This window comes from Enoplosus armatus, chromosome 2 (genome assembly GCF_043641665.1).
Source record: "Enoplosus armatus isolate fEnoArm2 chromosome 2, fEnoArm2.hap1, whole genome shotgun sequence".
NCBI lineage: Eukaryota > Metazoa > Chordata > Actinopteri > Centrarchiformes > Enoplosidae > Enoplosus > Enoplosus armatus.
Genome location: NC_092181.1, coordinates 2,385,203 through 2,412,271, shown reverse-complemented (window position 1 = coordinate 2,412,271; position 27,069 = coordinate 2,385,203). Strand labels below are relative to the sequence as shown.

At 43.2% G+C, this 27,069-nt stretch overlaps 1 protein-coding gene across 1 annotated transcript in view; it reads right to left on the bottom strand.

Annotated features, from left to right (window-relative positions):
- Positions 1 to 27,069, bottom strand: part of pkd1a (polycystic kidney disease 1a) — a 57,371-nt gene that overhangs the window by 23,968 nt on the left and 6,334 nt on the right. The window contains exons 2-21 of the mRNA XM_070916873.1: positions 19,827 to 19,898; positions 18,592 to 18,663; positions 17,310 to 17,473; positions 15,885 to 16,135; positions 15,229 to 15,489; positions 14,966 to 15,134; positions 13,959 to 14,136; positions 11,797 to 12,011; positions 10,462 to 10,583; positions 10,220 to 10,370; positions 8,545 to 8,807; positions 7,887 to 8,255; positions 7,256 to 7,738; positions 7,019 to 7,150; positions 6,337 to 6,512; positions 5,479 to 5,609; positions 2,681 to 5,304; positions 1,738 to 1,935; positions 1,322 to 1,630; positions 736 to 1,160 (exon numbers count right to left, since the gene is read on the bottom strand). Of these exons, the coding sequence (XP_070772974.1) occupies positions 736 to 1,160; positions 1,322 to 1,630; positions 1,738 to 1,935; positions 2,681 to 5,304; positions 5,479 to 5,609; positions 6,337 to 6,512; positions 7,019 to 7,150; positions 7,256 to 7,738; positions 7,887 to 8,255; positions 8,545 to 8,807; positions 10,220 to 10,370; positions 10,462 to 10,583; positions 11,797 to 12,011; positions 13,959 to 14,136; positions 14,966 to 15,134; positions 15,229 to 15,489; positions 15,885 to 16,135; positions 17,310 to 17,473; positions 18,592 to 18,663; positions 19,827 to 19,898 (6,765 nt within the window). The remainder of the gene's footprint in view (positions 1 to 735; positions 1,161 to 1,321; positions 1,631 to 1,737; positions 1,936 to 2,680; positions 5,305 to 5,478; positions 5,610 to 6,336; positions 6,513 to 7,018; positions 7,151 to 7,255; positions 7,739 to 7,886; positions 8,256 to 8,544; positions 8,808 to 10,219; positions 10,371 to 10,461; positions 10,584 to 11,796; positions 12,012 to 13,958; positions 14,137 to 14,965; positions 15,135 to 15,228; positions 15,490 to 15,884; positions 16,136 to 17,309; positions 17,474 to 18,591; positions 18,664 to 19,826; positions 19,899 to 27,069) is intronic.

Below are 27,069 nucleotides of genomic sequence, written 5' to 3'. Positions count from 1 at the left end.
CCTGTGCATCAAGCAAGCTGATTGGTTATTCCTACAGAAAGCTTTTTCAGTTTTTTCTTTCAGAGTTTGGGCATATCTTTTGGCATAGTACTGCCAAACTAAATTCCTCTTTACTATGCTTGCCCATCTTGTCCATTTACGTTGATGTCCAAATTCGTTCATGTTTGTTTGGCAGGTTTAGTGATTTATACTTCGGGGTGAAACTGATTTCTTTTATGTTTTCTTACATTGTTGTTTGCTAAACATGACACTGCTTCCTAGTGGACGCGTACGCAAACGTGTCTGAACGACACCTGTGTTCGTTCACTTATGTGCAGCCCAGAGAAGCATAATTTCAACTTTACTTTGAGAGGGACTTGTGTCAGGACTGAAATGATAGAGTTGACCCATATTTTGGCAAAAACATGTGTTAGGGACACACTGAGCACAAGCATCAACACCAGAGGGTTATGCTGCAGAAGTGGTTTGAGAAAGTTCTATGGACTCTTACATACATACATTTTCCCACCACGAACATGGGTCACCGTTAGAATCCATTGTAACTGGTATTTAATCAAAGTGACTACAACTGCCAAATATTTTGGATTGGCATTATTGTGTTAATTTCATACTGCAGCAAACTGTGTATCACTAGCAGAATTAATTGATAAAAACAATTAAATTAGAAACAATAACTAAAAGGGATAAAGGATGCACTCAACAGAGAGCGAGTCATAATTTTGATTCTCCACCGACCTGGCAGCCATGACGCTGAGCTGCAGACAGGCAGCCTTCCTTAGCGGCACGCCTTTGTATGACAGAGAAAACACCAAGGTGTAGTTCCCTGCTGCCAGAGCCATCTTAGGCAACGACAGCTGCAACCGCTGCACATCCACCTCCACCGGTAGGCGAATTACTGGGACAAGAAAAGACTGAGAGGGAACACGGTGGTCTTGGTCATCATCACAGGAGGGTGTTGAGAGTATCTGCCAGAGGTACTGAGCTCCGTAGCGTAGGCAGCCTTTCAGGTCCACACTGGCCTCCACCAAAGTGGACTGGGAACGCCAGATGGTCAGGCGGGGGGCTTGAACCATCTGCACTTCTGGCTCCTCACACTCTAATACACTGATGTTTACCTCCACCTGGGCCAACACCCAGCTCACCAGGTTACTGCAGTTCACCTGGCAGCGAGAAAAACGAGCTGGTGAAATCACAAAACTGGGAAGATGTCAAGCTTTCACATAAAGTATCTGTGAAATTAATTAATCTTATATTTTACAGATCAACAAATAAACAATGGATCTATAGAGTACATTTAATGATGTAGTTCAAAGAAACATACTTGGACCAGGTAGTGTCCTGGGCGTCTGTACACATAACCCACAGTTGTGGTGTTGGTGTTAACTGGAGCAGAGCCATCACCAAAGTCCCACAAGCACTCCACAGGATTAGATTTGGTGTGATTGGGGGTGACAGAGGCCATCAGGGTCACCGTCTTATTGATGAAAGTGTCCCGAGGCGTTGCATACAGGTCGGCAGACGTCAGCGGGCTCTGCACCAGGATCTGCTTGGTGATGCTCTGATTATGCACTAAGTTGAAGGCCGTCAGGTGGATGGTCAATAAACCTGTTAATGCTGGCGTGTAGGACACCTGGGGTTGTGTGATTCAATGAGACACATCATCATTTCTGAAGCTTAACAGCTATATTGTGACATTTATGTCATAATTATGAAGACTAAACATTGAAGTGATCTGACCTCTTTGTGCATATATGTTGTATGGTTTTGGTGGTCCACATTAAAAGTCCACAGGAAACTAACAGGTTTGCCCGTCAGGATGTTGGCCACAAACAATTTCTTTACACCTAGGGGGATTGCTGCGCAGTCTCCCAGGATGGAAAGTCCACGCACTGGCTCCATCACCTCGACCTGTTTGTGTTGCCTCTTGGAACTCACCTGGAACATATCATATTGCAACAGAAATATGTGCACTGTATTAGTTTGATTAATCTATCTTGCTGACTTTGACATCAGAGTTAAGTCAAAATGTGCTTAAAGGCAATATGTGTAAAATGTTTATGTGATTAACTTTCTAATTATTCTGATGGCACATGTTTCGGTAGAAGTCTACAGTATGTAGATCTATGGGTGGGAATGTTTTTCTAATACTTCCACCAGGAGCACCAAAGTCTGACATTTTCAAACACTCCACATACTGACTTTAAGTTTTGCTTAAAGTAAGCAGTGAGGTCAAACATCTTTACCACCATTTTACATATAACTTAATGGATGACAACAAACATATCAAACAATGTGTTCAATTATATTCTTGGGGCAACCTGTATGTGCTTCACTTTTACGCATGCTCTTCATGTCAAGGTCTAAATGTAAAGAGCAGTATGCAGAGAATTTAAGTCACTTACAATGATGCTATAAGGTTGCTACTGAGTGTGCCAAGAATAGTGTCCTTGTATATATAAGCATATAACGTAAGTGTTAACTTATGGGCAGACTGGCAAAAATAGAAAATAATTCATTTGTAAATGTTACCAAAAGCTGTACATGTTATACTTCTGACATGGCTGTGGTGGCTTTAGTGTTTGAATGTTATCTTATATTTCATAATAGTGAAAACTGACCAGCCAAACCGTCTATATGACGTGCTCTTATAATATATGTTATCCATCTCCTTCCACTTTACCTGGTTGTGAGCAGTGAGATTCACCATGTACGTATCCACTCTGGTGAATATGTGGACGTAGGTTTGGTTCAGTTGAGGGGTAACAGTGGCGTCTCCGCTGATGCTGAGGATGAGACAAACGTCCGAACCTGCCGCCATAGAAATGGTGAACTCCACCTTCTCACCGACTGCTACAAATTTTTTACTTGGTTTCAGCTCCAACCCCTGAATCTTGTCCTGAACAAAGAACTCTCTGGAAACCACTTCCCCGCTGACATCGTTGGTGGCATTCAGAGTAATGATGGCTGTTTTTGGCTCCTGGAAAATCAGAGAAGTTTTCCTTCCTCTGTCTGTTCTTCCGTCCAACAGCCATGACCATGTCACATTGGTTCCTGTCAGAACCTCCCCCTGCAGCAAGACGCTGACGCCTGTTGCTACGTAATTCTGCTCCGTCACATTGGTAGCTGTGAACCTTAGCCCAGAGATGACTTCCTGGACGCTGACAATCTCTGACAGCACCTCTGAGCTGACTTCATTGAAGACCTCCACAGTAACTAGCTTCAGGCCAGGACTGGTGAAGGTGTGGGTGTTCCAGGGCTTGTTCCACTGCAGAGCGTTCCCATCCACAGACCAGCGGTACTGCAGGTCCGAACCTTCTGTAGTCAACACTGTTAGGTTAGATGGAGCATTGACTGCAACCGGGTTGTCGCTGATCTGCAGGTACGCCACTCCAGCTGGTTCTAGGAAGTGGATGGTTCTGTTGACGGACAGCTGGCCTAGGAGGTTGGCTGCCTGGAGAAAGATGTCACATGGGCCCGGTGTGGAGAAATTCACCTCCAATGTCTTCCCGCTTATGTTGAAGCTTGAGCTGACCGGGTCTAGCTCTCTGATGAGGTTCCAAGTGAATGTCATGTTGGTTCCTTCCTTTAATCCTGCTTGAAGGTGGAGAACACGGTTTGTAGCAAAGCAGCAGCCGTCCAATCCCGTGCCCCCACCTCCTCCGATCTCCTCCTCTGCTAAAATCTGCAGCCCCTCCAGCTCACGTTGGACAAACAGGAAGATACTTGCTTGTGCCGTTCCTACGTCGTTCTCCGCTGTCACAATGATGTTGAAAGTCCCAACAGAGCGGAAGGTGTAGAACATGGTGTGGGTCCCTAAGATCGGGGTGCAGCGGTCACATAAGATCCAAGAGAACCGGACACCATCTCTCTCCTCCATTTGGGCCTCAAAGTGGACTGAGGCGTTGAGAGGGACATTTATCAAACTGGCGTTGACGGTCAACCCACAGATTGGTGCAAGCACAGCAACAGGTAAGGTAGTGTGATTCCTGCTAACTGTGTTGGCTGCTGTCAGTGTAATATTGTAGTTCCCCGAGATGTTGTAGGTGTGGAGGATATTCTGGCCTGCAAGCACATTTCCATCTCCAAAGTTCCAGACGTAAGTGGCATCGGAAGCCAAGGAGGATGTTGTGAAAGTGTACGGTGCTCTGAGAGTCATGTTATTGTACTTAGTGCCGTTATGTTGAATGACAATTGGTCCTATGGGCATCAGGACCTCAATCACTACACTGGTGTTACTAGTGGAGATGTTATTGAAGACAATGACCGTCACTATGTAATGACCTGGGTTTTTATATGTTGTCACGATATTCCCAGAACCACGGATGAGCACAAGGTCTTCCTCTCTACCAAAGTCCCACTGATAGCTGTAGTTAAATTCTGGCTCAGCCCTGGCCTGGAACCGGATCTCCTCCCCAACAGCGTAGTGTGATTTTTCAAGGATGAGGCTGATGTTGGTTAAAGCTGGCTGCACACACACCCAGTTGAAGAAGTTAGCCTTGGTGGCTTTGTTTACCCCGCTGGAAAGAAGCAGAGAGAGGTGGTAGTTCCCACTTGTCCAGTAGGTGTGTGAGACTCTGGGGTTGCCGTGGTGCGTCTCGTTGGGGCTTCCGTCCCCAAAGCTCCACTCATAAAGATGAGCTGATGCGTTTCCGGACACCCAGGCCTGAAATGTGACGGAGGTCCTCTCTTGGACACACCCGGACGGCTCCATCTTCACAACTTGGAAGACAAACACCTGCACTGGTAGGATTGTCCAGCCAGAGCTCACAGCATTTGCAGCAGTCACGTTCACTGTGTAGTTGCCATCTTTGATATAGCTGTGTGACACGAGAGGTTCAGATGTTGTGTAGATGGTCCCATCGCCCATGGAGAATGTCCATGTGATGTTATTACCTAATGCAAGGCGTGCCCGTACTGTAGTAGGACTGTGAAGCTCCGTAGGGGAGGAACTTTCAGCTGTTAAATCTTCAATCTCCTCATATACAAACATCTCGGCACAAACCTCCGTAGAACTGATGGTGTTGTTTACAGATACACAGATATTAAAAATGCCACTCTGTGCATAGGTGTGTGCCACGCGGCGACCTTGCAGCGGAGCAGAACCATCTCCAAAGTGCCAGTCATAGTGAATGCCATAGGGTGAGGGCAGAGGGTGAGCCTCAAAATCAGCTGATTTGCCAGTGAGGAGGAGTCGCGGCTCTGTTTGTATATCAACACGAGTGAGGATGCTGTAGACGCTCATGTTGATGCTCTGACTGATGTTCTCATAACGATTGGACACTGACACCAGCGCTGTATATATTCCTGTACCGAGGAAGGGAAAAAAGGAGAAATTAGCCATATGCCATTATCTACCCGCCAGCTTAAATCAATATAACTTTGTGTAAATTGAAACAAAAGTCAAACTAAATTGGCTGCTGATCAATTATTCAAGCCTGTATGCTAGTAGTGCTGATAGAGAGTTAGGTGAGGGGTTACCTGGCTGAGAGTAGATATAGGTGACATTGTTGCTTAGGAGGACCTGATTGGGTGACTCAGGGCAGAGGAGGGAGGGGGGGTAGGGAGGCTTGTATTCAAACTCCTTATATCCGCCGTCACCAAAGGACCATCTGCAACATAACAGAGACAATGTAAAACCATTAAAAGAGGACCTTAAGAGAAATACATGGAGCTTAGATGAATAGATGTACTGATAACCGTTTCCATCCACACACACACACACACACACACACACACACACACACACACACACACACACACACACTCACAGTCACTAACTGGAAAATGGAGAATCTTCTCTGAGGCAAGAGGGAGTTTGGACGAGGAGAAGTGGAAACTCAAAACTCAGGAAGCCTCTCCGGACCAAGAATGGTGAGAGTGGAGGGAAACTAAGTGAAAGAGTGTGCCACAGTTGGGAGGGTGGGAATGTGAGAGAGGGAGGGAGAGAAAGGAGTAAAAGAGAAAGCGTGGAAGAAAAAAGGGAAAAAAAGTACAGGGGAAACAGCCGAGCAGAAGGGAAAATTCTTGTCAGCAATCTGCTCTAACCACACGGTTATAAATCCAAGGCTCTGCATGGTATGAGTGCTGCAGAGCTATTATGGCGCACAGGAAGACAAAAACAGGGAAAAGAGCAAAGAGAAAGACCGAGACACAGATAGAGGAGAAGAAAAGAGCAGTCAAACACAAACAGATGCACTATATTTTCACTTAGCCTTAAAAATAAAAAAGAGAAGAATAGCCAGAGAAAGTTTTTTAAAATTTTTTTTTTTTTTATAGTTTTTGTTTTAAAAGACATCTATCTATGATTCTGTTCATCTACCCTCCCTCTCTTCATACCGGAAAGTGGCGGCCACAGACATGTCGACGAGCACAGAGGTGGTGAGAGTCTGAGTGGAGCCCTGAGGGACCACATCTGGCACACCCTTTACTGTGAGGTTGGCCATGGGCTGCAGCCGGTCCACGGTCACGTTGAAATGCTCTGTGAGGGTGCTGACATGGTTCATGGCCGTCACCTGGAAGAGATGCCACACGACCAGTAAGACGGCTGAAGACAGCTGGTAGGAAGTCTTGTGTCACATCTACAGTACGTTAGCTATTACACTATGAGGTGCAATCATAATATTTCCAGACATATGATGTCCCCTATAAAGGTCTCTTTGCAACTTTTTTGATAATTAGTTAATTCTTTCATCCTTTCAGGCCTTTTATATATATTTATATAATAATATTACTTTATTCTCTATGATATTAAGTTGAATCTTTGGACTCTTTGGATTGTTTGATTGTAAAGACGTCAAGTTGGGCCCTGGGAAACTGTAAGGGGCATTTTTCACATTTTTTTGGCATTTATAGACCTACAATTATTTGACAAAATTGTCAGCAGATTACATGATCGATAGTGAAAATAATTGTTAGTCAGAAACAAACATTGATGGAACCAAAATGCTAATAATTTTGGTGATTTTATAGTAATACAGGGAGCGTTGTGCCGACCAATTAAAATGTAACAGAAACTCACAGTGAGCTTGTAGACAGCAGCGTGCTGGTAGATGACATTGAGGACAGTGTTGTAATAGGTAAAGTAGGGCTTGTCATCCACTGTCCATTTAAATGTGGGATTGGAACCTTCAAGCACTGATGATGTGTAGCTCTAAAACACACACAAACACGACAGAAAAGACATGATAAAAAAAGAGTGCAATGTGCTTGATATCAATATTAACTATGAACATAATGAACAGTGACACACGCTCACCACGACTGACTCCATCAGCACCCTGTGTGCAGGGTGCGGCTGCACCACCAGTCCTCTCAGCGGCTCTTCCAGCTGGATGACTACAGTCAGGCTGGCCTCCGTCACATTATTATGGGCCTCCAGCTCCACCTGCACTGGACTCCTTTGCTCCTCCGTCCCCAGGCTCAGATCCAGGACCGCATACAAGCTGGGCTCTGCGACCTCGATCCCAGACCCTGAGCTCGGCCCGGGCCGACAGAGCGCTGGGATGGAAGAAAACTCTGGGGGACAGTCGGGCTGGAACATCACACTGCAATTACTGCCATGTCGAGAGGCCTTTGTCACGTAGCGAGACTGGACGCGGAGCAGCAGCCGGGTGTCGTTGGGTTGCAGGTAGAGGGTGCCATTCCGGGTTGGTGGGTGGAGGATCGCCAAGCCCAGAGGAGGCACCACCCGCAACGGGCATGATGCTGAGGCTGGGTATGATGGCTCAGCCGAAGTCACCTGGAATTTATCAAATTAAATTTTGTCTTGATTTGAATGATTTCGTTAATACAACAGCATTAGCGATATACACTCACTTATACAGCTGTGATTTATTAGCTTGTGTTAACATTCAGATGCATGCTGGGGTATGACTTTGATGTCTTACCAGCAGGCTGTAGAGTCCGGGCTGGGGTAGACCAGCAGACAGCTGTGCTCCCTGCAGCTGAGTCTCACTGTGTCCCACATAGAGCACTCTGACGGGGCAAACTACTTCCTCCAGCCAGCCTCCCTCCCCATCCTCCACCAGCGCCTTCACGTCAAGCTCCGGGTCAGGCAGATGGTCAGCCGAGGCGTCTGTTGCCTGTCTTGTGTTGTTGATCCAGAACCACTCCGATTGGTTGAGGGCTAAAACAGGCTGCCGCCACGGTGAGTGTGGCAAGGACTGGCACCGGAGAAGGGAGGCGGGGCCAGCATCATGCTGCAGGGCGATGACATCACCACGGGAGACCAGGAGGTTCTCCAATTTTTCTTGTACCTGAGAGAAACACGGATCAGGAGTGTAAGCTAAAGGCAAATACAGATCAGAATCTAATAGACAGAAGTTAAATTGCACGCTGCAAACTTTGTCTGCAAATAACAAGTGTCTTCTTTATTGAAACAAATCTTAATCTGCCTCTTTTTTTTTGCTGTGAAATGGCAGGCCTTGTACAACAGCTGCAATCCCTTAACTGTTTATCCAAAACAACCTCAAATTAAAGCTGACAGTCATCAACTATTTGTTCTGGGCTTACTGTATTTCATGTCCAAAGCATGAAAACTCTCACCAGTATGTGTGCAGCTGGTCCTGCTGGTAGAGTGAAGACCACCTCATTCTGTAGGGTGTATCGGGGCCTCAGCGCCCCAGGGGGCAGGCGGTGAGCCTGGGTGCAGTTAGGACAGGAAGATGGCTGGCAGGGACTAGAAAGGGGTAGGCACCGACGCTGGAAGGGACACCACTGCTCGAGTTGGGGGCAGGAGGGCGGATCACTGTTCCTGGTGTCATTGGGGACACAAACAGCCACCGGAGCACACGCTGGACCTCCACAACCTGAGACACAAGATGTATCTTGTTTTAATCATTTATACCCTTACCCACCACCTTAATTAGGTAGACTACCTGAACAACACAAATGGTGTACAACATAAAAAGTACAAATCAGGAATTTTAAATTCCAGGCACTCAAGATGTATTTTAATGCATTTTTTAAATAAAAGTCCTGCATTCTTAATTTTACTACAAAAGTAAATGCTAAATGCAATTAATGTAGCTAAAGTATAAGAGTATCACCTGTTTGGCCCTGTTATATTATAATATTGGATTATTACGGATGCATCCCTGTGTGGCAGCATTTTAATGTCGTATCTGGAAGTGGAGCTAATTTAATTTAAAAGTCTCTACCCCCTCACTATTTAATACATAGCTATCTATTTTACATACTATTGGGTAGTTTACATAACAATGCATCGTATTGTACAAGCTGATCACATGTTTTGTAGGCCTATCTGAAAGGTAACTGTAGCTGTCAAATAAATGTAGTGGAGCAGAAGTATACAAGTACAAGCACGTCAAAATTGTACTTTAAAAGCATTTCACTGTCACACCACTGGATGTAGTCTGTTTATATATCATTAATTATTTTTTCAGTTCAATAACAAAGGGTATATACAGATAAAAAAGATTGAATACTGATACTTTAAGGAGAAGTGCTAAAAGACAACAAAAACAAGTCAGAATCTGAAGCTGATTTGTAACTGTGGTTTTGCCTGACGTCACGTTCTTTCATCTAACAAGCATAATGGAGCAAAACTGCAGGTTAAAGCTGCTGGATCAAAGAGATGAAATCAAGCCACTACTGTATCTCTACAAAACAAGCCACACAGTGTGCACTTGTGGAATCTGAATGTAAAAGATGTGTGTGTATTTGTAGTGGGAACATAATTAGCTATCCATCTCCGAGTGGGGTAGAGAAAACTTTTGTCTGACTATCTCCACTGTCTCCTCCCCTGTGACTGCATTCACACACATTCACAAGTCCACATGAAAGTTTCACAGAAAGCATGCTCTCATATCTTTAACAAGCCACTCGCCTCTCTGTGGATCTCTGGTTCACACATCTTGCATGTGTATCCGCTGTCTGCTTGTCTGTCTATTGGCCAGCTTTGCTGCCATGTCTCAATGGAGAAGTGAAAGAAGAAGGTGACTTTGATTGGTCTTGTTTCCTTCCTCTCCTGTTTTGCCCTACTTTCTGTCTCCATTCAAACTTGTCTTTCATGTTCACCTACCTAACAACTTTAGACAAGGCTGGCCAGTGTGTGTGCGTGTGTGTGTTGTTGTCTAACTGGAGGTGTGGGTGCAGGTGGCTTATAGGTTTTTTAACACCTGCTGATACCTGGAATGTGCAGATGGTTTATGTGTCGTGTGTGTGTGTGTGGGAGAGTGTGTTTCTGTGTTTGACTCACTGGGTAGCAGCAGGTGCAGGCCGGGATAATGACAGTGAGGTCTGTAGGTCTGGAATCGAACATGGATTTGTGAGCTGAGCTCCTGTGTGACAAACTCTAGGGAGGACAGACGACCTGCCTGAATGAAGCTCAGAGCTGGGAACAACAGCACCTGAGTGAAAAAGAGAACACCAGACAGAAAGTTTGACGAATACAGGTTGAGCAGAAGACTACGATGATTAAATAAACAAGCTGAGACTCACTTCTATGCCACCGCTGGGAGGTTGTGGAGTAGAGAGTGGAGTGGATGGGGCGCGGTGCAAAGGATTATGGGAGGGAAACACAGCCAGGCCCACCATGTAGATCCCTGCATCTGGAACGTGCACTGTAGAGGCAGAAACAGAATTAAGTCAAGGTGACAAAAGAGGAGGGAGGAGAGAGGTAGTAGTAGTAATTTACAAGAAATGATGGAGCACCTGCAGTGCACACTGTTACAAAATGCTTTGAGAAAGAGAGAGAGGAAGAGGTGAGAGAGAAAACAAACTTCTGAGGACAGAGACTAAACAAAACCACTGTTGAAGATGCTGAAGGAGGAACACATAGTTCTGAATCTGCTCACTGCACACACAGACAAAATCAAAGACAGACTGGACCAAAGAAACACAATTAGACAGGCAGGCAGATAGATACATAAACACATGAAGTTCGAACTGCCACACATATACACTCAATTTAACATGTGACGCAGAATTTCAGCATACATTTCTTTAGAGGAATTCTGCCTCATTAGTGGAGCAGACGGACGTGGTCAGTCCACTTTAACTTCTGCTTGAGCTCCCTCTGCACAGGGTGAAGTGTTACATCATGTCTTACTTTATGAGACTGACAAGTACCCCCCGAGGTCAACTGCAGAACATGTTCTATTTCCCGATAATAACCAAATCAGAAGGCCAGAGACGCCTCTTACTGACTCTGCAATGGGTGCAATATAAATCTAACACTGCCAGACGAAATAACTGAAGCCTACTTTTGAATTTCCTGGTTGTGCATGGGCACATTATAAGTAGATGTAGACATCCAGCAACATGTATTTGGAGGCAAAGCTAGTCAAACTGAGATTGTGCCTATTTCTTAACATGTTTTGAACACCGACTCACCCACATTATGTTGGCCACTTAACATCTAGATGTGGTTAACACTTTGCACATTGCGAAAATGGCAGCAATCAAATATTCTGATGTAACCATAATGCTGAAAATTACAGTCTCTGGGTGCTTCTTACACAAGGAGCAATTTGTATTAATGCTCCAATTATAAATAGTGCTTCAGGGAGCCAGTCTTGTGCCTGTGATTAGTTATGAAGGAGGCTGTTGGCTTTTACTTTGTATTCTTGTTTGTGCCACAACTTAATTTACATTAAATTGACAGTGAAGAAAGTTGAAACTGCTGCTCTTTGCCCAAACAAGTAAGGCGGAGAGGGATTTGGGGAAATTGCATTTGCATTGAATCTGTGCTTCAGTTTGAATTTTCTTCCTCTGATTATGGGTTTCTAGGCATTTTAACTGCTCCGTATTTTTATGTGCATATGTCAAGCCTACCTTGGGGTCTGTACTGGCAGACAGAGGCCCGCTGGGCGTTGCATTGGTGTGAACTGGTCTGACCACGCTGGTCGAGGGACACACATATGTTTCCGTGGGGGATCGAGGAACGAGGTGGCAGGCCCTCCTCGATCTCTGGTGCCTCTGAGCCATTCACCCAGCGCAGCTTTCCTGGAGAGTCGACATCACTCAAGCCCAGCCATACACCTCGCTCACTAGACCGGGAATAGACAGGTAAGACACAGATCAACACAGCACCTGCTTGACAAGTAGCTACGTGGCTGTTGACGGCTGGAAGATTGGCTCCATTGCTTGAAACGCACACAGAAAGACACAAAGACATTACCAAATCTAAGACAAGACTCACATGCAGCTCAGGGGTGAATGACGAAAAGACGGAAACATGATTTCTTTTCTTTTTTTTTTTTTACAAATGTCCTCGTGAATGTGATTGTACAGTCAGATGGAACAACTCACTGCACAAACCTCCTTACAAAACATCCAGACTTGATTCAATGTGGGTCTCAGCAAGTGACATTGAAGTCTGTGAATTATGTGACAGCTTGCCTTCAACAATCAATGATTGCTGGGTAGAGAGAGCATGAAAATGGGCTTTGATTGAACCCCAATGGGGATGTTACAAAGTGGATGTCAGATATTTCGAACGTCCCTGTCATTACGACAGATAAATTGGATTTTCACTCTATGAGTCCACTAATGGACTGCACATTTCCCTCCGGCTTCAATTTTTTTTCTGTCATACGCTGTGAACTGAAAACAAAATGGTCTTCCCTCCTAAAGAAAAGTCAGTCTATGACTCACTATGATCCGGTCAGACCTGTCTACACTTGCTGACCGGCTACTTACATCTGTGAAAACGACTTCTGAAAGAGCGGACAGGGGTTGAAAAATACAAGCAGAGAGGGAACAAGAAAAAAGGGTCTTTGTGGCAAAAAACAAGGACTGAATTAAAAAAAAACAAAAAAACGGGCTACTTATATAAGCGAGGGGGTGGAGGAACACATGAGCGGAGGAGGAGAGAGGGGATAAGCTCCATCTGCAGCAGGTTTTTTCTCCTCTCATCCACTTCATTCTACAAGGGCAGGGCCTCTATCCTCACATTAACACACACACACACACACACACACCGTGAACTGTGGACTCCTCCTCCCAGGGTGTTAAAGTTACAATGCAGCTGTGCTTTTACAGATGTGTTTTTTGCAACCCTCTCTGACCTAAACACCAAACACTGGAGGCCCTCAGACCAGCGTAAGGCCAGAAACGTTTTCATCGTAGCGAAACCGAATCCAGAGCTTACTTGATGTCCATATATGGTGCATCACACGGACACATAAGTAAGGAAGCATGACTTATTTTTTTAAGATACTGTTACCATGGCTAAGAATGACGTCATGATCTCTTCACATCATACACACAATACTATGAAAAAACAGCAATTTCAGTGTTTTTACACAGCCAGGGAATAAATGAAAAACAATAGAAATTAATGAATAGATGACAAAAAACAAAGGACCCTTAAACCAGAGCATAGAATCAATGCGCTAAGCTTCAAGGCAATAAACAGTAAGTAATGAATAACAAAAAGTACTGCCCTTGAAAACATCCTCATGCCTGAACACACAAAGAGTCACATTCTGTCAAAAAAGCCTCAACGTTCACACAGACGGGAGGGGAGCAGCAAGACAAACACACTTTTTGTACCCCCATCCAAACCATGCCCTTCGTGATTGAGAGCTCAACATCTGTTTTGAGCATTTGATGTCTGTCACAATGTGTCTTTGGCTGTCACTTCTGCAGACAGACTGCAACCTGGTGAGAACTATTAAGTGTGTCAGGCAAACAGGGAGGATGCATTGTGTGGCAGCACTGGCAGGTTATCTGTTCTGTACCTGACAACTTTCTTTCTTCTACTGACATAGTATGAATACTGACATCTATCTATATATGTATATCTATTTATGTATTGAGAGCATACAATGTATGATAATGCATTAGTACTTGAAGAAAATGTTCACTGAAATTATTTTTCTGTCTCAGTTTGAGGACATCACAAATTAAGAAAAAACAGAGAATAAACAAACAATCCCAAAGAGAAACAATGAGGCCCCATTTCTCCACCTCATATAGACTGAAACACTCACTGTGTGACTTTGTGTGCCAGCAGGTTACGCAGCGCGTCACTCCTGACTATTGTCAGATCCCCGCCGCGGTCTAAACACTGTTGTCGAGCGTCTGTCCAGCTCAACTCCCCTGGAACGATCTGGAAACAGCATGAGGACTCTGCGTGGTACACCCCATCCTTTGGACAGTGAGGGGAGGCTGGCAGAGGACAGAAACATTCATATGACCGAAGACCAGATCGTTTGAAGTCACACTTGCAACATTATGGAAATACAGAATCATTATTTTATTGCTAAAAAGAAGATCCTCAATAGACTTGACTTCTAGATGCTTATTGAAGCTTTCAAAAGTCACAATTATCCTCCTCAGTTCTGTTTTAGCTTGTTTCAGCTCAGTGTTTTGGGTGACTCTCGCTGCTCTCGTACTGTTGTTTTTGGCAGCAGCAGAGAGCTGCTTTAACTAAAAAATAGCTAGTTAACATACAGTAGTGGAGCATTTAGCAGCTAAAGAGGCAGATATTGCCCTCTGGAGTTCATAGAGACCAAAAACAGAGCTAAAAGAAATTCATTCATCACAAAAAGGACAATTGAATTTCTTGCTCAAAAACTGCTGGACGTGTGTAACAAACTGTTTGCAAACAAGTTCACCATATCAACTTAAAATTTGATAATATGTCAATGTTGTGTTCACAACTGCCCCCAAGTGGCCAAAAATATCAGTTATTGGAGGTTTTAAAAAAGACAAATCCTGTATTTCTCACTGCTTTTTGGAATTTCCTTCAGAGAAAAACAATTCAACCCCAAAGACGGATGTGACTCTTGAGACATTTATCGGGTTAATTTTCTTGATAAAACCCATAGAGAGCCTTAGAGCTACTGTTCTGATTTGCAGCAGGAGAGACAAAATGAATCTGCTGTTGATTACCACAAGGAGATACGAGTCAAACACCATTTCCTGATAAGCTTATAGACGGCCGATCAGCCAAGTGTCAATAGCTGCTCAGAGCTTGTGTGTTGGTGTATCTTACCTTTGGCAATGTGGACGCCATCCTTTGTAATCTTCCAGTCTACATCCACACCAACAGCGCCCCAGCTGACAAGTGTGAACTCTAGGCTCTTGTTGGCCACAGCAAGAGGTGGACAGCGCAGCTCCAGTCTGGGAGGAAGTGTCACGCTCACTTCTCCGCGTGCAGAGACCTGAACACATGCAAATGTGAAACAAAATGTTATAATAAAAAAATGTTTAATGAAACAGAAAAAATAAATAATTTCCTGTTTGTTTCTCCCTCACCTCCTTGTGTCCAGCCCAGGCCATCAAACTGACCGCATAATGTCCCGGAAGTCCATATTTGTGAGTGGCTGCGGTGACCCCGGTTCCTGTAGTGTTGACCCGAGATGACAGGTCACCAAAGTCCCAGGACAGTGTCACCGGAGTAACAGAGGAGGCGGCGGAGAAACTGATGCTGTCGTGAACACTTTGCAGCGGGAGACGCTTCAGTGAGACCGAGAAGTCCACCGCAAACACGTCATGAGCCAGAGTCCACCCACATTCCTGTGAAGAGAGGTAATCATGTGAGGAAGAGGAGGTTTTTGTGTTAACATGCAGAAGTATTTAAAGGTAAAATATAACTTTTCTTACTGTTAATTGTTAAGATTTTTTAAATTTTATGGTTTTAAATAAAAACTTGAAATGAACAGCTCTAATAAAATAAACAAATCTTGATTTGCAACAGCAGTTCTGCAGGAAACTGAATCTGAGGATGTAGGGAAGTCAGTCAAGCCACAGAGGGGAAGTTGTTTGTAGGTTATAGGAAGGTTTAGAGGAAATCCTGACTGTGGCATTTACAAGAGTTGAAGCAAAGCAAGAGAAGGAAGCTACACTAAAGTGGGTCTCCATTAGAAGCCGCTCTTTACTATGCAAACACTTGACCACTGTGTGCTGCATACCTTCATAACATGAGGGTTTGTACAGGCAGCAGAGCACTGAGATTCGCTGATGAAGTTCGGCTCTGAGTTTGTGCTGCAGAGACACTCGTGCCTTGCCCCCAAGCCCCCGTAGCGGTGTGATGCAGCAAAACACACACTGTTACACTGTTCACGTGTGAAGTTTCCGGGTGTGGAGGAAGAGAAGATAACAAGCTCGCTCCGTCCTCCTCCTCCACTGCTGCTGTCCTCAAGACAAGCTGCATAGTTCAGACCTGTAGAAGAAATAAAGATTTTGTAACTAATTCAATGCGGTGCAAATACAATTTTAATCAGCAGCAAGCCTTCTCTGTCCAAACCAGCAAAAGAGATAAAAAAAGGTCAACTAATGAACAGTTTATTCCTCCTATGTCCTCCTCCTAGGTTGTATTATGCACATATCGACACCCTCGATGGTCATTTTTTCAGGTTTTTCAGAAAACACAAAAAACTGAACCAAATATTGAATATATGATATTTATTAATAATTTCACTCAAAAAGGTTATGACAATAGATGACTACTAAAACACAAAGGTAAAGGGTTAGGATCCTTTGTAATTTTTTAGTTATACACATCATTTCTAGCTGTTAGATTATAATACGGTATTCAGATCTTTCTTAATTAGATCATGTAATGTGGAAAAAATAAGAGAAAAACTGTAGATGAAAAGAGTTAACAGAAAGCCTTTCGCTCAATGCTCGCTTCATGGACTTAGCTATTTTGCTGACTAAAATGCTGACTAAAAAGACTGAATAAAAGGACTAAATAACTAAGCAATATTTATAGCCTAGCCTATATTATAGTAAACCTCATCATTTACCAATAGGGGACGAGCCCTGAATCATGCAAATAACATCAGTGGCTAGGTAGATTTTCGTTCTTCCTGAAGCAGCCGCCATCTTGAAAAGCTTGTAAAATTCACATTGTCAAGTCACATTGTCTTTTGACTTAGGCAAAATAAAACGGCCTAAGTCACACTCTTGACATAGGCCATTATACTACAGGGGTAGACTCGCTTGATCTGTTCAACTGAGGATGCAGGCGATTTTACCAGAGGTGGCCAGCATCATTTTGTCAAAAAATGACATAGGCCATTATTTTAGGAAGGTGACGATACAACTAGTAGTTCACCTTTGTTACGCATTTTTTGGCAGATAAGCCTGTGCAGTTATCATCAAGTGCCCCTGCTTGAGGTCTTTCTTTCCGTGAGCTGAGCTTGCCAGAGAGATTTAATTTAGGTCAAGGAAATCCTTCAACTACTTGTATTATGGCACACATGAATCTGAAAAGACCGGTTGGGTCCATTGACAAATAAACAAACAGTTTTTTGAGATTTGTCATTTTTATGACATGTAAATGTAACATGTGCAAGCGTCTGCATTAGTGTGTGTGTGTGTTTGTTTCATACCACAGGTGAGCAGGCTGACGTTGAGCAGGGGTTGATGGCGGAGCTCAGGAGGGTGGCTGCAGAGCATGGTGTCCGGGCGTCGAACTCTCACCCCTTTCTCCTGGAGCCAGCTGACCAGCCGGAACAGCTTACAGTCACAGTCGAAGGGGTTACTGCTCAGGTCACTGGAGGAGACGAGGATTGGTGGGGTTAGCCGCACTGTTAATAAAAGCTGTAGAAACAAGCTACAACAAAGATGGCCGTACATTCTGAGTGTAATGTGATTAGCTATCGTTAGCTACGTGAAAATGTCCTCAGGCAAGCAGTTGACGTTTTCAACAAAGTGCTGAAATTACGCAGTAAATGAGTCTTAACGTCTAACAACACTAATACTTAGCTCCTGCCGAAAGCTGAGAAATAGTTACACCTTCCAACAAAAATAAAGTAATCCTTTTAGATGTTAGCCACCAATACATTTTGTTAGAAAGAGTTATTACGTATGAAGAGCTTGCAGTTTACCATAACAACGGACTTCTGGAGGATGTGTCAGTGCCAAGCTGCGTTTAGTCAGTAGCGTTATAAGCTAACTACTTACAAACTTTTTACATGGCTGACATCTCGGCCTTGCATAGTAGAAATAGCACAGGTATAATGACAATAATGGCGGCTCTGCTCTGTTTATGTCACAATACAGGACCCTGAAACTGGCACAACTAAATGAACAAATAACCATGACTAATGTTAAATGAAAATGTCCGCCATAAAACAAAAAGGTGTAATCCTTCAAATGATGTAAGAGACAGAAAGAGCCAAGGCAAGGAGATAAAAAGACGTAGGGTAGGAAGGTAAATTATGGGAAAGGAATAAGCAATGGAGATGGGCATGACAGACGAAACAAGAAATAAAATATCGGGGGAGACAAGGGGAGAAGAGGGTGAATATGTGGAGCAAGAGATGGAAGGGGGGAAGAAAGACAGGACAGAAAGAACAATAACATTATGTGTCTATCTGCCTATTACCGGCTAGTCCGTTTAGCTTCGCTCAATTACAGTCTCTGCAGAAGAAGAAAACGTTTTCATTTAAAGACCTGGTGAGGAATAATCACTTCTCACTACTTCCCACTCCAGTCTGAAATAGAGCTTCATTGATCTCGTGTGTAGGCGAGGTAACTGGAAACATTCTGCTTATTTAAGCATGTGTGATCAGATGTGTGTCTTTGTGTTTGTGCATATATGCTTCTATACATGCGTGGATGAAAATTACAGAGACACAGAGAGAACAATAATGAACTGGGACTACTTACATTTGAGTTAAATTGCATAGGTTGTCGCATATTCTTTCTTCTATGGTGGTGATGAGGTTGCTGCTCAAATCGCTGATGGAAAGCAAACAAACAGACAAATCACTGCTGACACTGAAACAAGAGTTTTTTGACTTGCACTGATTTGTGGCAATTACGATAATACTGTCATTTTGGCAGGATAAATGTGGTGTGGGTTTGTCATTGACTAAAAAACTAGAAGCCAATAATTGAGTCATTGGATGAATGAATATGTGACACTGCACTACATTATTACCCAATTGCGAATTGATGCAGTCACGCAAAATGACTTTTAGATTTGTGTTTATCAAAGAAAAGGACATTCTCACGTCTTCTTTACACAAAAATGACTCGCATAACTCAGATATATAACATGACACATAAGTGAATGATTAAACAAAAACAAACAACTGAGGTGCTGAGTAATAGCTGTCAAACCTTTCATATTTCTACCTCCTTCTTTCCCCTGTTCCCGCCTATCTGCCTTGTTTCCATGCCTCTCTTTCTTTTTCTTTGCTCCTCTCTCTCTCTTCTCGCTTTTCCTTCCCCCTCCCTCTCTCCTCTATCCAGTAGGCTACATAATGGGGCCGTTGTGTGGTGGTTTTGGAAGGAACTGATGGAAACCACCACAGTCCTCTCTCATCACACACACATGTGCTTAAACGCCCATTCAATGGAAGAAATAAGGTAATGGATGGAGGAAGGGAGAGATGGAGAGAGGGATAGAGGGAGGTAGTGGGAGCCTGGAGCAGTAAGCTGTAATTGAACGCAATTGTGCTGTGATTGGTGTGTGTGTGTGCACGTGTGGGGTGTGTGTGCAGTATACAGTATGTGTGTGTTTTTTTGTGAATGCTTTCCATTGGAGTTAGCTTACTCCAGGGAATTCTGCCTACTTACATCCAGACTAAACCAAGGCTTTCTACTTCTACTTTCTGCTGCTTTTCTTTTCATCTTCCTCATTCTCCCTTTCTGCTCTCCTCTCCTCTTGACCTTGGGTTTGCCCTCATCTTCTCTAGACTTTGTACTCACAGGGTTGACAGAGGCCCACAGCAGAATACTCCTCTGGGGAGGACATTAATCCTGTTTCCTTGAAGATACCTGAAAGATATATATATATATATATATAGATATATATACAGTTAGATAGATCGACAGAGATGCATATAGATGGATTGTGTGTTCTGTAGATGACATTATATAGTGCTGTGTGTACTCACAGCTCTCGGAGGCCAGTGAGACGTTCTAGCAGGCTGGTATCGAGGGAGGAGATGTGGTTCTTGGAAAGATCTCTGCGGGAACAAACCAACATATCCACATTTAAAGCGCGTGTGAGGGCAGGATGACTCCATGCACACACACAAACACACAATATCATCAGAAGTTGCGAGTAATTTACCACATAATGTGATCGCGTAAGTGCTGGGAAATGTAATGAGAGCAAAGGAGAGAGAAAGTGAAACATTTAGCTCACACGAACAGAGGAGATAAATAAAACCAGACACACTAAATAGGGCCGAGATGTGCCAAAGAACACAATACTAAGAACAATACAGGATTTTCTGGTAATATTTTCTTTGCAAAGACAAACCATAATGCAGCTGTTGTCGAGTAAAAAAAATGTCATATATCATAACTATCAACTTTTAGGAACTACAAAAAATTGTCCTGTTTAAAATTGGTGACCTTTTATTTTTTCCCATTCATTCAGTCAATGTTTTCATCAGCCCAAAGGTCAGTGAACTTACTTCTTAGTTCCTCCCAACTCATAAAGTAGCATGTACAGTGATTCCTTTGTCTTTTTGCCTTTTATTTGATGGCAGTGAGTGACAGCAGATGTGTGGAGCGAGAGGGGATGATATATAACAAATTCCCCCCGACCACGTTCAAACTGGGGTCAAAATGATTGCATGGTGTGTGTTTGACCCTAAAGTCACCAAGTAACATGTGCTTCCTTTATCAACATTAAATAATGATAATCACCTACATTTAAGCTCCAAAATCACTGGATCCTACATTTCCCATAATGCAACCAATATCAAAAATATGTATGATTCTTGCCCCCATGCCCCCAGTTCGTAATACAGGCTTTTTGTTAAAAATGTTAAGTCTCCAAGCACAAGCTGATGACACCACTGTGACATCGTCAGGGTTATTTTCTCAGACATGAGAAACAAAGCCCCTCCAGGACCACAGAAGACCGATTTCACAGAATAAGAAGCTCTCCCCATGATGATGAGTCACCAGACCCTTAGGGGTAAAATTGGTGTAATGCCCCTTTAAGTTATAAGATGTTCCAATGACACTTGTTGAGTCACGAAAGGCTTACCAGTATGAAACCATATGTGAAATGATGCCATCCAGCTTTGTGATTAGTGATTAGTTTGTGAGTTACTGGGATTAATTGTCAGTTTAGTAAGAAATAAATCCCGGTGAGTTAAGCTGTGAAAGAAAGGCAGAAGAGGATGGCTAATGAGAAAACGACTGTAAATGTCATCCTTATTGAGTCTACTGTACAGCAGCTTATGTCAAGACGATGGCAGGTTCAGTCTTTTTATCCCCTTGCGTTTCCAAGATCTGCTCTCAAACACAATCAGAATCACTCACTTTCACACATTCCTCCTCATTTCCCAGTGAAGAGGGACGCAGATGTGAAAGACCAGCAGCACAGTGAGAACCGGCAGACAGGGTTCACTATAGTAATTGACATGACATCTAAGGAATTACTCAAACTCAGAAATGTTCTTTGTGACCTTTAGTTGCAGAGACCGAGTTTCCGTTTGTGACACTTTCTTCTTGCCATTTGATTTTCTTAGTTTCATTTAAAAATACTTCCAGGAGTGATGCTCTTTTTAGCATTATTGGACAATAATACAAATGCACTTTAGAGCCTGACCAATAGTAGAGTTTTGGACAAACTACGTAATGGTGACATTGTCAAAAATTAACCTCAATCAACCAAAATATGTGCCAATAGTAATATATCTGCAGTAAGCTAATACCGGCCGATATATAAGCCTGGCTGATTTATTGGTCCAGCTCTAATGAGCATGTAGTACATGCACACATACTGTACACTACTGTGTCATCACTCGCTCACCTGGAGTCAGTGACACACCAGTGGATAAACATGAGCCGTGGAGGTGAGCTGAGGAGGAAGCAGGACAGAGTCCAGCTAAGTGTGCCTTCACAGCAAAGCCTCAGCTGCACGTGAGAACGACGAGAGAAAAGGAAAGATGAAAGCCAGGAGACAAGAAGCCAGAGGTTGAGAGAGGACAAAAAGCCCTGTGTGTGTGTGTGAGAGAGAGAGAGAGATACTGCTGGCCTGGAGTGTTTAAAAATCTAACTCTAAGACAGGAAAATGTGTATGTGAGTGTATGGGAATGTACTCCCCTTTCTCCTCTCTCGCACTCTCTTCCTATGTGTGTGTGTGTGTGTGTGTGTGTGTGTGTGTGAACAGAGCAGGACGCCCATTCCCAAAAGGAAACATCTGTACATTCCAGACAAGCTGTGTAAGAAAGATGGAGACCGAGAGAGAGGGAGAGAAAGTTCTCCTCTGCTAAACCCATCAGCGGACGAAACAGGACAGCATTAAGACGCTCTACCCACGAGCTGATCACTCACACATAAGGCTGACACCTCGCCTCAACATCAATGCCAGGTGTGTGTGTGTGTGTGTGTGTGTGCGCAACTCGACTGTATACAAGAAAAAAACGTTCTTTCTGACCTTAAGGGGCGACACTGCATAGACAAGAAGAGATTAAGTAGAGAGAAAGTGTGTCTGTGTGTGTGTGTGTGTGTGTGTGTGTGTTTAACATGACCATATAATGTGACCTTCACCATGTCTATTAGCAACAGGCTCCCGTTCTCTGAGCTACCTCTGCACACACATGGTTTTAGGCCACACACACACACACACACACACACACACACACACACACACACACACACAGCACACATATGGTTCTGTTTTACTAACGGTGTGGCCAATGATCTAACCACTCCTTATAAGGCCTGTCTGGTGCCACTTATTCTGAGCTGGAGGATGAGAACACACACACACACACACACACACACACACACACAGACTAGTCTGTGCTCAGGCAGAGGGAACGACAGAAGGGGAGTGGGCATGGGCTCTAGAGAGGAAAAGATCAATCTGAAGAGAGATGCAAGAAATGAAAAAGACAAAGAAAGCCACTAAAGAAGATTGATGTTTGACTTCATCTGTCTTCCCTCTGCACAAAAATGAGAAGAAAAAATGCCCTGAGTTTGGTGATGAAAACTGTGATGTAGGTCTGATCGTAGGACAGATTGCTATCTGCTGCATCGTGGTGGCGAAGTGGTCCAAGTCCCTGTAAGTGAAGGCCAGCGCTCCACTAACCCACTAAACACAGACTGCTCTGTGGTCGCTTTCATCCCCCTCAGCCTCCCTGACTGATTCCTCTGCTGCTCCCTCCCTCCCCCAGTCACTTCTCCCAATTTCTTTCCCCTTTTTTTCCCTCTGTAGCTCTGCTGCTTTGTTTATGTTTGAATGCTGGGCAGACCTATATGAGTCTGATGGGAAGGGAAGCAGGACGAAAGTAAAGGAGGGGTTAAAGATGATGGAGTTACAGGAGGAGAAGGCAGGTGTGAAGGGGAAGCAGAGGATAAACTGGGGGAACCAGCAGTGAGCAACACAGTCTGGAGAACAATCGCCCCACTGTGGGCTGTCTGTCCCATGGCCGACTGTCCTAGCTCAGCCATTCTCCTCCAACACTGATTCATGTGAGAGCTGCCAGCCGGCACCTCATGCCTGGGCCATAAGTGGGGGGTGAGGGGGTGGGAGGGGTCTCAGGAGTAGTTGGGTACTTTCCCTACTGCAGGAAGAGAGGGAGCATGAAATTCTGGGAATGGGTCGAGGAGTTGGGGAGAAGGGGGTGTTGATTGAAAAAGTTTGGTCTAAAAAGCATAACATTTTGCTTCTCCGTCTGGCTGGCTGGGTCACAAACACTCTCCTCTCCTCTCCTCTAGAACATTCTGTCCATTTTTCCAGCTGCTGCTGCCTGGGTCGTCTGGTGTCCAGCTGGCAAGTGAAGGGCAGCTGTGTGCAGCGGTTTAACATACTCACTCAAGAAGGACGCACACACACACACACACACTTTTACATGCTGTCAATGCATGCCGAAAAAACTAAAATCCTGTAACACTGTCTTGCTCATTGCTCACTCTTTTACTGGTAAACGAAACTGTGAGTCCCACATATCTTGAAGTCATAAACTGTGGGCTTAAACCAGAAATGGGTCTCAGGCCTGCAGCACTTCTAGGGTGTGACTACGGAAAGGAAAAAAACAACTAGTTATTATTTCAATCAAGCATAATTTCAATAAAAATTGAAACAAGTAACTATATTTTATTGACATTAAACTGCATTAACTCACTAACTAATTATTTAGGGATAAAATAAATCACTAAATGCAAAAGTCCAGTTTGATTTTTTTCCCCCTTCTGGTTTTTATGAATGTGCACACAGAAAAACTGAATGGAAATGCCAGGAATCAGAAAAACTGGTAACAATCCCCGACAACTTGGCAGCAAATGGAAACAAATGTTTTGAGTAAACAATGGTGTAGTGCGACCTGCTTCCACTTCAGCTACACAGACAGTGTAGACGCATCTTGCACACATTTCTAAAATCTACCCTTGTGTCGATTTGAACAAAAGTGTCTTCCAAATCAGCAGTGATTTCTCAATTACCAACATTAAGATATCAACCAACATATTGAGACAGAAGTCACATAAAATAGCAAACAAATGAAAAGAACATAAACACAGAAATAAAATTATGTCAAAGGCAAAACACCAAAAGCTAACTAAAATAAATAGGACAGTAAAATTGAGCAATCAGTAAGTAGTAGTAATCATTTATTTCGGTCCTTATTAATCATTTTCCAAAATGAATGCATATAGACATAACTAGATAACAAAAGGCATTAAATTACAAAGAAATTAAAAGGAAAAAAAAACAAAGGTGTAGGCCGGAGCTACAGCTTATTATACCTACCCTTTTTGCATAACGCATTCTAGGAAACCTTTCCACTACTATGTTTAAGCTATACAAAAACTGTGAAGTGTCTATAAAAGTTTATAAATGTGCCTTTAATAGGCATTCTGTAAATAGGCGTGTAGACTTAAAAATCATACATAATTATGTATGTGCCAATGATGTAAAAGAATAATGATGGCTATTATCTTATTTAAACGTATGTAATCCTCCTCTGCACTCTAAAAATTCATGTGTACACCTGGTCTCATTCTCACCCTGCGTGTTGTTTGTATAAATATATACCGGCTTTGTGTGGAAAATATGCTCGCTTTTTGTGTGTTTGTATTGTTTATACATCTGGTCCCCAGCCTTTTGAAATCTAGAAATTAAAATGTAAAGGACGACTGCAATTAACACATAAACTTTGGCAGGATGGATGTGTGACTGAGAGATGATAATGTAAAACAGTGACAATCCAACTGAATTTGATTAATGTCCCCCTTGTGCCACAGAAACATGCAAAGTAAATGCTAAATGTTGAACGCAATTATCATTTCTTTTATGTCACAAATATGACCACAATTCCAAACTGCTTTGTTCAATTCCTTCAATTGCATTTTCTTTTTAGCATTGGCAGATAACATGTTTCCACCCAAATGTTGCACAATTCATAAGCAAATTTCCATACAGGAAGCAAATGTTAATGTTAATCAGTGTGTCTCAGTGTTTCCATCAACTTATGCTAAGCTAACATTTTCAAGAAGTAGTAACATTACATGTATGTTATCTTAATTAATTAAGACCTTTTTATTCTTTTATTTTGGGCTCTCTGGTGGATCTTCTAATACATCCATGGTTCATGCCATGGACACTTTACACACTCAAATAAAATGGGGGGAAATAACACATCTCACATTCATCATCTTAGTTGAGTGTGTAGCATGCTATTTTTTTGCTTATTAGCCCTATACACAAAGCAATCATTAATCATTAATTTGTTGTTAATTATCAAAAAGACCAAAAAGGAGAACCAACCGACCAACCAACATTGCCATCCATAGAGCCATGCTGCTACCAAAACCAACAACCAAAAGCCTTTTCAGTATGTGTGTATGGATGGCTAATCTGTGTACTGTTTAATATAATATAAGCACGGCTTACATGTGATTATGTGTACATGCACATTTCTAGCCTCGCTTCTACACATGGTTTTTTTATGCATTTGGCTCCAGGCAATTAGGCTGTGTATGCAGCTCCGTAGTATAATTTATCTCATGTTTGTAAAAGTGGAAAGCTCCACATAAACTGATGCAACAAGTGAAACAGAAAGAGCAGAGAGCCCAGTGAGTGAGGATGCAGTGGAAGAAGCAAACAGCAGCGAGAGCAGAGAACACAATGATGAAGTCTGTCACCCAGCAGTTAAATGAGGCTCCAACACCATCAAGGCAAGCAAAGCTTCAGCCACCCTGACAGCGCAGAGGTCAACCCGTGGTGAAGACGGCAGCTACTTCCGCTTGGTCCACCACACCAAGAACTTCATCTTTTGCTTCCTGTATTGTATCTGTTCCCTGTGCTTTCTGCTCTCTCTGCTTGTTTCATGTGTGGCTTTCAGGTTCACTGGCATGAAATAAATAAGACTCAAGTGCCGTCTTTTGTAGACTTCCCGCCTACACAGATCCACATCCTCTGTGGACTTACAAATAGGGGGGGGGGGTTTGCATTATTTCCTTATTCTCACGATCATGTTTTAGTTGCATTTATTTTTTCGATGTGAAAAGGTTGCATCAGAAAACGATACATGGGGATATTTCCTCTTCAGTATTGGCAGACACTGTGAGTTCCTTAACATGAAAGTGAAAATGCAAAACTGGCTTTTTATATTGTTGAATTTGAATTATGTCATGACATTGAATGAAAAGGAAACACACTGGTGACTTGCATTTCATTAGACTTTTGGCAGGGTTGCAGTGCCACAGTTTAGAATCAAACCATTTTCAGCCTCAAAGACCCTTGTTAGCATTTAGCCCATGCAGAACGCCGAGCGTTATTCAGCGATATCTTTATGTCTGTGACTCTCTGCACCCAGTGTGAACAGACTGTACAAACGGAGTGTGTTTCTGTAATTCTCTCACACACAGACACTCTTGTCTTGGCTGTTTATATCTAAATGCAAAAGCAAAATCCAATTATCACTCTCTCCACTTCTTTCTGTGGGTAAAGCAACAACAGGGAGACAACGGGTTAAGTTGTTTTGTCGAGTCCAAAGGGTAACATTTCAAATTGGCTGCATGCAAAACAATCATCTACAGGGCACTGATTATTAAGAGATGTAACAGGTGAAAAATGGCCTGAGTTTGTATAATCAAGATCGAATCTCTACGGGTTTCCCCTCCCTCCTTGCTTTAAAGATAAGATGCAGATATCACACTTTACACAGA